The 12509-nt window shown below is 42.1% G+C and overlaps 2 protein-coding genes across 5 annotated transcripts in view; both read right to left on the bottom strand.

Moving 5' to 3' along the window:
- The window catches only part of LOC113144193 (protocadherin gamma-C5-like), a 261353-nt gene that overhangs the window by 213925 nt on the left and 34919 nt on the right, over positions 1-12509 (bottom strand). The window contains exon 1 of one of the 4 annotated variants that reach the window (XM_026330051.1): positions 9850-12330. The exons of the other annotated variants lie outside the window; for them this stretch is intronic. Coding sequence (XP_026185836.1) covers positions 9850-12240 — 2391 coding nt within the window. The 5' untranslated portion in view covers positions 12241-12330. Of the gene's footprint in view, positions 1-9849; positions 12331-12509 lie in introns of those variants that run through there. 4 annotated transcript variants of the gene reach the window in all.
- LOC113144700 (protocadherin gamma-A11-like) lies at positions 434-2986 on the bottom strand. Its single transcript, XM_026330926.1, has one exon. The coding sequence runs from the start codon at positions 2843-2845 to the stop codon at positions 434-436; it is 2412 nt and encodes an 803-aa protein (XP_026186711.1). The 5' UTR covers positions 2846-2986.

The following is a 12509-nucleotide window of genomic DNA, read 5'->3' on the forward strand; positions in this document are numbered from 1 at the left end:
AAAGGAAGATTACTGTTTTGATTGGGATTTCTGTAAATATACTGGAAACAACTATTCCTGATATGTGAATTGAAAAAAAAGGTATTACTCAATTTAAAAGGCTAAACATCCAATTTTAGGTGTAAAAATTTTCCAGTATACTATAACTATAAACCAGGCCAACATGCATCGAAGGTCAGCTACTGTATAGTGAGCCAAAACACATTTAAAAATCCATCTTCCATTAAAATAGGTTAACATTTTTTAGAGAAAAACAGGAATTTCAAGGGCAGAAAAATCAGAATAACTACAATTGAACCAGCTACAACAACAAAAGTAGATTGCTCAACACTAATTGCTAAATGACATTTCTAAGAATGATTGAGTTTCACACGACAAGTCACAATTCTCAAAAGGTCAGTAGATTACTCTTTCTGATGAAATACTCTAGGAATCAAACATTTAATGCTCTTACCTCAGGAGAATTATGACAGTCACCAAACACTTCAGAAAAGTCAGATGGGCTTTTCCTCAGAGTCTGGTCAGCAGGCAGTGTGTTGTCATTGTAAGACGTCACGAACTTAAAGTCACTGGTTCGAGAGCCTGTTGTCAGGTATGCGTCATAATTGTACGTGCTGCGTAATGTCCCTGTGCAGTCAACATCTGCGTAATTAGGAGGGAGGTAAGCGCTGGGGATGGCGACTGCTCCGTCAAACAACAGTCTGGGCTTTCTCCTGCGACAAAACCTCACACCCAGGATGATGATGATGAAGGTCAGAAAAAAGGTGGACACACACACCAGCGCGATGATCAGGTAAGACGTCAGTTTGGAGTTCTTCTCATCATAAGACATGTCCTTCAGTTCTGGCACCTCAGCCAAGTTATCAGAAATAAGTAAATACATGGAACAGGTGGCAGACAGAGAGGGCTGCCCGTTATCTTTCACTGCCACAATAAGGTTCTGTTTCATGCTGTCAGATTCAGAAATGTCCCGCTGGGTCCTGATCTCTCCGCTGTGGACACCAATAGTGAAAAGTCCCGGATCAGTCGATTTCACTATATGATAGGACAGCCAGGCGTTCTGTCCGGAGTCCGCGTCCACCGCTATCACTTTGGACACCAGAGAGCCTCCGTGTGCGGCTTTGGGCACCAGCTCGGTCATGAAGGAGTTGCCCTCCGGGGCGGGGTACAGGATCTGAGGACAGTTGTCGTTCACATCCGATATGAACACACTCACGGTCACGTTGCTGCTGAGCGGAGGAGAACCGTTGTCTCTGGCCATCACCTGGACTTTAAAGCTCCTCAGCTGTTCATAATCAAACGACCTCACAGCGTGGATCACCCCCGTGTCTCCGTTCACAGACACATAGGAGGACACCGGGGCACCGTTCACCTCACCAGCTAACAGAGAATAAACCACTGTACCGTTCTGTCTCCAGTCGGGGTCTCGAGCAGTAACGGAACATAAAGTGGAGCCAGCTTTGTTATTTTCACTCACATATGCGCTGTACGACTGTTCCTCAAACACAGGTGGGTTGTCGTTGATGTCAGCTACAGATAACTGGACACTTTTAGAGGAGGACAGAGGTGGAGAGCCCTCGTCAGTGGCAGTGATTGTAATGTTGTAATCAGACACTAGTTCACGGTCCAGTTGTCCTGTGCTCACCACAGAATAATAGTTTTTAATAGAAGGAACTAACTTAAAAGGGACATTCTGCTGAATGGAGCAGCGGACCTGTTTGTTTTCCCCAGAGTCTCTGTCCTGCACGTTAATGATGCCCACCTCTGTACCAGGTGACACATTCTCAGGAACAGGATTGGACAGGGATTTCAGGTATATCACTGGGGCGTTGTCATTTATATCACTTACTTCAATTATTAAATTCGCATATGACGCCAACCCCAAACCATCTTTAGCACTGATCTGTATTTCATATGATGACGTTTTCTCAAAATCAATAGCACCTGCTACTCTAACCTCTCCTGTTTTTGGTTGTAAAGAAAACACGTTGTTATATTCACCAGAAACGTGGTTAAATCCATAAGTTATTTCACCGTTCACTCCCTCATCTGCATCAGTCGCACTCACTGTGATCACCAGTGTTTCCAGAGGAGAGTTTTCAGGCAGACTGGCTTTATAAACGGCCTGGCTAAACACTGGGGCGTTATCATTAGCATCCAGCACAGTGACGTGTATGACTACAGTACCTGATCTCTGAGGAGATCCACCATCAAATGCGGTAAGCAAAAGCATTACCTCTTTTTTATCCTCTCTGTCAAGTTCCTTGTCTAAAACTAATTCACAGTATTTTTGCCCGCCATCTTTTATTTGTACATTTAATTTGAAATGATCATTCTGCTGAAGGGAATAGCCTTGAACAGCATTTTCTCCGATGTCTCCATCATGTGCTTCATCCAACAAAAACCGTGCACCTTTTATTGCCGATTCCTGAATTTCAATTCTAAGTGAATCCTCTTTAAACTGCGGTGAATTGTCGTTAATATCTTGGACGCGGATACTAATGCGGTGCAGTTCTAGTGGATTTTCCAGCACAAGTTCCTGTTTTAGGACACACGATGCCTTTTTCGCACAAAGCCCTTCTCTGTCAATCCTTTCTTGAACAACCAAATCTCCGGTGTTGAGATTAACGCTGCAGTACTGAATGGTGTTATCCTCAGTATCGATACGGGCCTTGCGAGCAGACAGTTGGCCCAGATCCAGACCCAGATCTTTAGCGATATTTCCAATTACAGATCCACGTTTCATCTCCTCCGGGATAGAGTAGCTCACGTCGCCAAAAACTGGGTGGAGGACAAGAAAAACAAAACCAAGGCCATAATGCAGCGCAAATCTTCTTCGTCCCATAATTAGCACAACGAACACTGATATCCCAAAACACAATACAACATATGAAAAACAAAGCCCAGACTTAATAGAACATCCAACAATCCTTACATTTCACTCATATTCCCAAACGGGTTAAGTCGAATGCTGCACAACACTGAAACCAGGCTTTAAATTTGTCGACATAGATGGGTGGGGAGGAAACGCACAACCTCGTTTATTAGTGCACACTGACACCTTGAGTACTCGTTGAGCTATAACACTGATCTGTGATTTTCATAAAACAGATACAAACATGAATATTTACAGACTGTGCTGTATATCCTAAAATAGGTGTAAGCTAATTATATTTTAATAACGTTAAACATATTATTTCATTATATTTAAAGAAACACACACAAAATACAGAATGTGTTTTATAATGCACGTGATACGTACGAGAGAAAAATATAGAGGAATTATTTCTAAAAATTAAGTTAGAAAAAATTGTGTTTTCAGCACCATGGACAGCTAAACAATAGGCGTCATTGCAAAAGGTTTTGTTCCAACGACAGAATTTACAAGAACAGACAACAAACCAAGAAAATCCCTAGTATTATGAAGTGAGGAAAGACTTTACAGTTTGGGAATGATGCACTGGAGCAAGTTTATGATAATGTTAGGGATGCAAGGTGAGAGAGAACAAAATCCTCCAAACAGATGGTTCCACGAGCTGTTCAGCAACATGTAAAAAAGCTGCAATTTATTGAAAATGCTTTCTGTCAAAGAGTCACTATAACTACAGTCATAATCAGATGTAATATCATATTAGTTTTTTTCAACTCTTCAGCCATTCGACCCATTCATAAAATCAAAATGTATTTAATGTACTTTTATATAACCCTTCTCAACAACTGTAAGGTGACCGAAGTGTTTTGCAAAGGATCAAAACAGCACAAGAACAATTAAATGAGCATACACATAAAAAACTAAAAAATAAAATAAATAATAAATTAAAAAGATTAAAAGAATACAATTGTCACCAAACTACTGGGTATTAAGAGCCATCTTGAATATATTAGTTTTAAGTTTTGATTCGAAGAGGTTAAAGCCAGAAATCACACGCAGGTCAAGGGGGGAGATCATTCCAGAGCCTGGGGGCGGCAACTGAAAAGGTTCGGTCACCCCAGAGCTTATGACTTGACCTGGGCACATCCAGAAAAAGCTGATTGGATGACCTCAAAGCCCTGCCATGCGCACAAATCTTTAATCTCAGACAAATAAGATGGAGCAAGACCATTAAAGAGCTTTAACAATAAATATTAAAAGTTTAAAGATTTTTCTAACACAAAATGGAAACCAGTGGAGTGAAAAGAGGATGGGCATAATGTGGTCTCATCTAGTTGTGACAGTTAAGATGGGCCACTGCATTTCGCACAAGTTGAAGGTGTCTAAGAGAAGCCTGAGAGACAGCAACATATAGTGCATTGCAATAATCAAATCTGGAACTGATTAAAGCATGTATAGCTATCTCAAGGTCATGATGACTCAGAAAAGGTTTAGTTTTGGCCAACAGACGTATTTGATAAAAATTCATCACGACAACATTGTTGATCGGTTTGTCAAATTTCAAATGAATGTCAAAAAACACCCCCAGATTTCTGACAGTTGAACTGAACCTTGAGGACAAGGTGCCAAGGCCAGCTGTCACAGCATCCCCAAACACAATGCACAAAGTTTTCACTTCATTTATATTAAGGAAATATTGGATTAACCACTGCTTGATATCATTAATACTGTAAGATCAAACAAGTTGTGAGACATTTCGTTCTGGGTTCAAAACTATATACATTTGTACAACATTTGAAAGACCTGTTGTGCCTAGCTATAATTGACCCAACTGGTAGCAAATATAACAAAAAAGAATACAACCAATAACAGAGCCTTGTGGGACCCCACAGTAGAGGGAAGCAATAGATGATGGCATGTCACAGATCATTGGCATGTAGTTGTACTGTATTTTTACAAAACCAACGTCTTCTAAAACTTCAGCGAAAAATGCCAAAACAGAAACAGGACAAAAATTAGATAAAACCAAAGGGTCAAGATGAGTAGTTTTTTAAGAACGCCATACCACATCATGTTTAAAAGCATCTGGGATGAATCCAGAACAAAGACAAAATCAAAAAACCAGGCCACACAGTATGAAAAACACTAAGATTATAGCAGGAACAACATCCAGTGAGCAATTTGAGGCTTCAAAGACTTCATTAAATTGCCAAGGGAGGAAAGAGTACCCAACTCAAACAACTAAAACACAGCAGAATGAACAAAGACAACTGGCAGGTCCATAATAAAAAAAACTTTCTGACAGAGTCAACTTTGTCAACAAAAAAAACAAAGAAAATTCGCACAAGTGGTAATAGAGACATCAGTTACCCCTGAAGAGCTAGGATTTACAAAGCATTAATTGTGTTAAATAACACTAGGAGAATGATTTCTGCTGGAAATAATATAGAGAGATACTGGAATATTGCTTCCCATAGTCCTTTGGTAATCAACCATAAAGTCCCTTAAAATTTTCTGAGACACATGTAATTTGTCTTTTTTCGATATTCTTTCACAGTGCCTGCAACATTGACTGATGGCAGAAGTGGTGTCATTTAACAAGTGATTTGCTCTCGGTTTGACCGATTTCAGCAAAAATGGGCAAGAAGACACAAAAATCTAATTTCACATGAAGAAAAAAAATTGTAGGAAACAAAATAAATTTAAAAGCATAGTTTATGAAATACAACTCAACAGTTCATCATGAAGTGTTAAGACTAGTGTATAGATTTGGAATGAGGCCTACCTCGGGGGACTCAGCACAGTCTCCGAATGCATCAGCAAAGTCAGATGGGCTTTTCCTCAGAGTCTGGTCAGCAGGCAGTGTGTTGTCATTGTAAGACGTCACGAACTTAAAGTCACTGGTTCGAGAGCCTGTTGTCAGGTATGCGTCATAATTGTATGTGCTGCGTAAAGTTCCTGTGCCGTCAACATCTGCGTAATTAGGAGGGAGGTAAGCGCTGGGGATGGCGACTGCTCCGTCAAACAACAGTCTGGGCTTTCTCCTGCGACAAAACCTCACACCCAGGATGATGATGATGAAGGTCAGAAAAAAGGTGGACACACACACCAGCGCGATGATCAGGTAAGACGTCAGTTTGGAGTTCTTCTCATCATAAGACATGTCCTTCAGTTCTGGCACCTCAGCCAAGTTATCAGAAATAAGTAAATACATGGAACAGGTGGCAGACAGAGAGGGCTGCCCGTTATCTTTCACTGCCACAATAAGGTTCTGTTTCATGCTGTCAGATTCAGAAATGTCCCGCTGGGTCCTGATCTCTCCGCTGTGGACACCAATAGTGAAAAGTCCCGGATCAGTCGATTTCACTATATGATAGGACAGCCAGGCGTTCTGTCCGGAGTCCGCGTCCACCGCTATCACTTTGGACACCAGAGAGCCTCCGTGTGCGGCTTTGGGCACCAGCTCGGTCATGAAGGAGTTGCCCTCCGGGGCGGGGTACAGGATCTGAGGACAGTTGTCGTTCACATCCGATATGAACACACTCACGGTCGCGTTGCTGCTGAGCGGAGGAGAACCGTTGTCTCTGGCCATCACCTGGACTTTAAAGCTCCTCAGCTGTTCATAATCAAACGACCTCACAGCGTGGATCACCCCCGTGTCTCCGTTAACAGACACATAGGAGGACACCGGGGCACCGTTCACCTCACCAGCTAACAGAGAATAAACCACTGTACCGTTCTGTCTCCAGTCGGGGTCTCGAGCAGTAACGGAACATAAAGTGGAGCCAGCTTTGTTATTTTCACTCACATATGCGCTGTAGGACTGTTCCTCAAACACAGGTGGGTTGTCGTTGATGTCAGCTACAGATAACTGGACACTTTTAGAGGAGGACAGAGGTGGAGAGCCCTCGTCAGTGGCAGTGATTGTAATGTTGTAATCAGACACTAGTTCACGGTCCAGTTGTCCTGTGCTCACCACAGAATAATAGTTTTTAATAGAAGGAACTAACTTAAAAGGGACATTCTGCTGAATGGAGCAGCGGACCTGTTTGTTTGTCTCAGAGTCTCTGTCCTGCACGTTAATGATGCCCACCTCTGTTCCAGGTGACACATTCTCAGGTATGGGGTTTGTGAGTGATTTTAGATATATTACTGGAGCGTTGTCATTCACATCAGTTATATCAATAATCACTTTTGCTTCTGAAGAGAGACCATAACCATCCTTGGCTTCAACAAATATTTCATATTTGGATCCCTCTTCATAATCTATGTCCCCTGTCACACTAATTTCTCCTGTTTTAGCATCTAATGAGAAAAGTCTCCGTGATTTATCAGGTAATCTGCTAAATTCATATGTAACTTCCCCATTAACACCTTCATCTGCGTCTGTTGCACTGACTGTGATAACTGGGGTTTGTACTGGTGAGTTTTCAGGCAGACTGGTTTTATATACGGTCTCACTAAACACTGGGGCGTTATCATTAGCATCAAGTACAATGACGTGTATGACTACAGTCCCGGATCTCTGAGGAGACCCACCATCTACAGCCGTGAGCAATAATTTCATTTCCCGTTGCTCCTCTCGGTCTAACTCCTTATCCAAAACCAACTCACCATATTTACTGCCAGCACTTGTGGTCTGAATGCTAAACACAAAGTGAGGATTTTGTTGCAGTGTATAGCTCTGAACTGAATTTTTCCCTATGTCTGCATCGTGGGCTGCATTAATGCGATACCTAGCTCCTTTGTCAGCGGACTCTCTAATTTCCAGCTTTACAACGTCCTTCGGGAAAACGGGAACATTGTCGTTTATGTCCTGCACCTGGAGCGACAACCGGTGCAACTCCAAGGGGTTTTCTAAAACCAAATCGAATTTAAGAACACACGACGGCTTTTCTCCGCAATGCTCCTCTCTGTCTATTCTTTCAGTAACAAATAAATCTCCGCTTCGAAGGTTAATCCCACAATACTGTCTGTCGTTTCCTTCCATGTCCACACGAGCTTTGCGCACAGAGAGTCTGCCCATCTCCAGTCCGAGATCTTTAGCGACATTTCCAATAACAGACCCGGGCTTCAGCTCCTCCTGTACGGAATAGCTCAGGTCTCCGTGTGCGTGTTGTACCACAACAAAGAAAATCACAAAGCCACAGCTATGAAAAACACGCAGCCTGCCCAACATCTTCAGACAGTGCTACGCAACTGAAAACACGATAGTCTCAAGAATTAAAATCACAGTGTTCGAGCAATGTACCGTCCAAGTATCTGCCGTCTTTGTTGAGGCAATAGAGACTAGAAGGATGGTTGGTCTCAGTAATGGGTGCTGTGAAAAATAGGCTGAATATTAAAGACCTTAGCTGGTCTGTAGTGACACCGTGAGTTCAAAAGAAATAGAGCACTTTATTCAGAAATCCTCTGACCACTAATATCCAAGCTGCTGGATATTCGAGTTATAAACTCTCTACAAACAATGTCATTCATCCTAAACTCATGCTGTTTAAAACATTTCATTCTGATAAACACTAAGAAAACATTATCTAAATATCAACTTTCAACAGAGTTTAATTAGACACTGGCCCGTTTTTATTCCAGGCTCAACAGTGCATTTAATAATTGCTACTTTATTTGAATAAACTATATCGAGCATGACCACCGTGTTTTATCATTTATCTTGCTGAGAAGTATTGAACTACAAAGCTTTATTGGGGAAAAGTTAAAACGTTAATATGTTTGTCTGACTGTTCAGACGCTCGATTCAAACAACTAAATATTTTAGAGAACGTTTGGTCATTGACTAATCCAGAAATCGTGCACATAAAACGCAGGATATTCACCCAGTAATAATTTTTCTCAACTCGTATTCAGGCAAATCGTCAGACTTGCCTGGCAAGAGCAACCACCCATTACTGAGACCAACCATCCCTCTATTCTCTATTGCCTCAACAAAGACGGCAGATACTTGGACGATACATTGCTCGAACATTGTGATTTTAATTCAGCCGGAACACAAAGTTTTTAAGGATACAACAACAAAAAAATAAATACCGTCACTGTTTAATAAAAACAGTGATACTAAAAACACATAAGCAGTTTGCAACCTTCAGTTGGGCTGAAGTTGCCAATGTAAACCACATTATGTGCGCACGAATGACCCCCGAACATTAAACTATACAGCTATACCAGTAAAGCTTTACTGACAGGAAAAACGGATATTTACACTAAAAATGAGAATCCCTGGAAAATCCTGCTTTAACAAAGTCTAAATGTGGAAATATAAACAAACCTACTCGAAAACAAAATATTATATTTTATTATTTCAATAGAATAAAATATAACAAGACAGATAGAACCATGTCCAGACAACGAAGATCAGCACCACGGACAGAGACACAAACAGCACACTGCAGATCACCCGCAGACACACACGAACATGTTACTCATGGTTAAATAGATACAGAGACAAGAATAATTCTAACTCATTATAGCGCAAACCTAACGCAAAGACTGATACCACAGTTAAAAAACGAGGCAAAGACCTTGGGGGAGGTGGATCAACAAACAGTAAACCATCAAAATCTGAACAATACAGGATTTGAAAGACACAGAAAGAAAATAGGCAAAATTCTGTCATTCTTAAACGGAAAAAACGAAAAAAGTCGCCACGTATGGGGCGATTATGCGCAATGCGAAGGGAGAAGTTTTTAAGTAAATGATCAAACTATCTGAAACAAACAAAAAACTAAGATCAATAAATCAGGTTTTATCTGCGACAGGAAATGCTAAAGGAAAATCTACAGCATGTAAGTAAAATTGTGCTGACGCAATAAGCCTTTAGTGACTTTTAATATGAAACAACTTCAAAGATAGTTATTGAATATTTTTGAAAAAATCATATAAACTTAAAGAACACGTGCATTCCTTAAAATTAGGAGCATTACTGGGGAAATAAGCAGGACTGAAAATATAAAACCTGTTCCTACCTCAGGAGAATTATCACAATCACCAAACACTTCAGCGAAATCTGATGGGCTTTTCCTCAGAGTCTGGTCAGCAGGCAGTGTGTTGTCATTGTAAGACGTCACAAACTTAAAGTCACTGGTTCGAGAACCTGTTGTCAGGTATGCGTCATAATTGTACGTGCTGCGTAAAGTTCCTGTGCCGTCAACATCTGCGTAATTAGGAGGGAGGTAAGCGCTGGGGATGGCGACTGCTCCGTCAAACAACAGTCTGGGCTTTCTCCTGCGACAAAACCTCACACCCAGGATGATGATGATGAAGGTCAGAAAAAAGGTGGACACACACACCAGCGCGATGATCAGGTAAGACGTCAGTTTGGAGTTCTTCTCATCATAAGACATGTCCTTCAGTTCTGGCACCTCAGCCAAGTTATCAGAAATAAGTAAATACATGGAACAGGTGGCAGACAGAGAGGGCTGCCCGTTATCTTTCACTGCCACAATAAGGTTCTGTTTCATGCTGTCAGATTCAGAAATGTCCCGCTGGGTCCTGATCTCTCCGCTGTGGACACCAATAGTGAAAAGTCCCGGATCAGTCGATTTCACTATATGATAGGACAGCCAGGCGTTCTGTCCGGAGTCCGAGTCCACCGCTATCACTTTGGACACCAGAGAGCCTCCGTGTGCGGCTTTGGGCACCAGCTCGGTCATGAAGGAGTTGCCCTCCGGGGCGGGGTACAGGATCTGAGGACAGTTGTCGTTCACATCCGATATGAACACATTCACGGTCACGTTGCTGCTGAGCGGAGGAGAACCGTTGTCTCTGGCCATCACCTGGACTTTAAAGCTCCTCAGCTGTTCATAATCAAACGACCTCACAGCGTGGATCACCCCCGTGTCTCCGTTCACAGACACATAGGAGGACACCGGGGCACCGTTCACCTCACCAGCTAACAGAGAATAAACCACTGTACCGTTCTGTCTCCAGTCGGGGTCTCGAGCAGTAACGGAACATAAACTGGAGCCAGCTTTGTTATTTTCACTCACATATGCGCTGTAGGACTGTTCCTCAAACACAGGTGGGTTGTCGTTGATGTCAGCTACAGATAACTGGACACTTTTAGAGGAGGACAGAGGTGGAGAGCCCTCGTCAGTGGCAGTGATTGTAATGTTGTAATCAGACACTAGTTCACGGTCCAGTTGTCCTGTGCTCACCACAGAATAATAGTTTTTAATAGAAGGAACTAACTTAAAAGGGACATTTTGCTGAATGGAGCAGCGGACCTGTCCGTTTTTCTCAGAGTCTCTGTCCTGCACGTTAATGATGCCCACCTCTGTACCAGGTGACACATTCTCAGGAACAGGATTGGACAGCGATTTCAGGTGTATCACTGGGGCGTTGTCATTTATATCAGTTACTTCAATACTTAAAGTTGCATATGACACTAATCCTAAACCATCCTTTGCACTTACTTGCAGTTCATATGATTGCATTTTTTCATAATCAATAACGCCAGCTACCCTCACCTCTCCGAGTTTAGTGTCTAATGTAAAGACTTTGTTATTATCGTCTGAAACATGATCAAATTCATAGGTAATTTCACTGTGTACACCTTCATCTGCATCAGTCGCACTCACTGTGATCACCAGTGTATCCAGAGGAGAGTTTTCAGGCAGACTGGCTTTATAAACGGCCTGGCTAAACACTGGTGCGTTATCATTAGCATCCAGCACAGTGACGTGAATCACTACAGTACCTGATCTCTGAGGAGACCCACCATCAAATGCGGTAAGCAAAAGCACAATTTCGTTTTTATCCTCTCTGTCAAGTTCCTTGTCTAAGACTAGTTCGCAATATTTTCGTCCACCTGCTTTCGTATTTACATTTAATCTGAAATGATCATTCTGCTGAAGGGAATAGCCTTGAACAGCATTTTCTCCGATGTCTCCATCATGTGCTTCACCGAGAAGGAACCGTTCACCCTTATGTGCAGATTCACGAATTTCAATTCTAAGCGAATCCTCTTTAAACTGCGGTGAATTGTCGTTAATATCTTGGACGCGGATACTAATGCGGTGCAGTTCTAGTGGATTTTCCAGCACAAGTTCCTGTTTTAGGACACACGATGCCTTTTTCGCACAAAGCCCTTCTCTGTCAATCCTTTCTTGAACAACCAAATCTCCGGTGTTGAGATTAACGCTGCAGTACTGAATGGTGTTATCCTCAGTATCGATACGGGCCTTGCGAGCAGACAGTTGGCCCAGATCCAGACCCAGATCTTTAGCGATATTTCCAATTACAGATCCACGTTTCACCTCCTCCGGGATAGAGTAGCTCACGTCGCCAAAAACTGGGTGAAGGACAAGAAAAACAAAACCAAGGCCATAATGCAGCGCAAATCTTCCTCGTCCCATAATTAGCACAATGAACACTGATATCCCAAGACACAGTACAAGTATGAAAAACAAAGCCCAGACTTAATAGAACATCCAACAATCCTTACATTTCACTCATATTCCCAAACGGGTTGAGTCGAATGCTGCACAACACTGAAACCAGGCTTTAAATTTGTCGACATAGATGGGTGGGGAGGAAACGCACAACCTCGTTTATTAGTGCACACTGACACCTTGAGTACTCGTTGAGCTATAACACTGATCTGTGATTTTCATAAAACAGGTAG

Source organism: Mastacembelus armatus, chromosome 10 (genome assembly GCF_900324485.2).
Source record: "Mastacembelus armatus chromosome 10, fMasArm1.2, whole genome shotgun sequence".
In the NCBI taxonomy this organism is placed as follows: domain Eukaryota; kingdom Metazoa; phylum Chordata; class Actinopteri; order Synbranchiformes; family Mastacembelidae; genus Mastacembelus; species Mastacembelus armatus.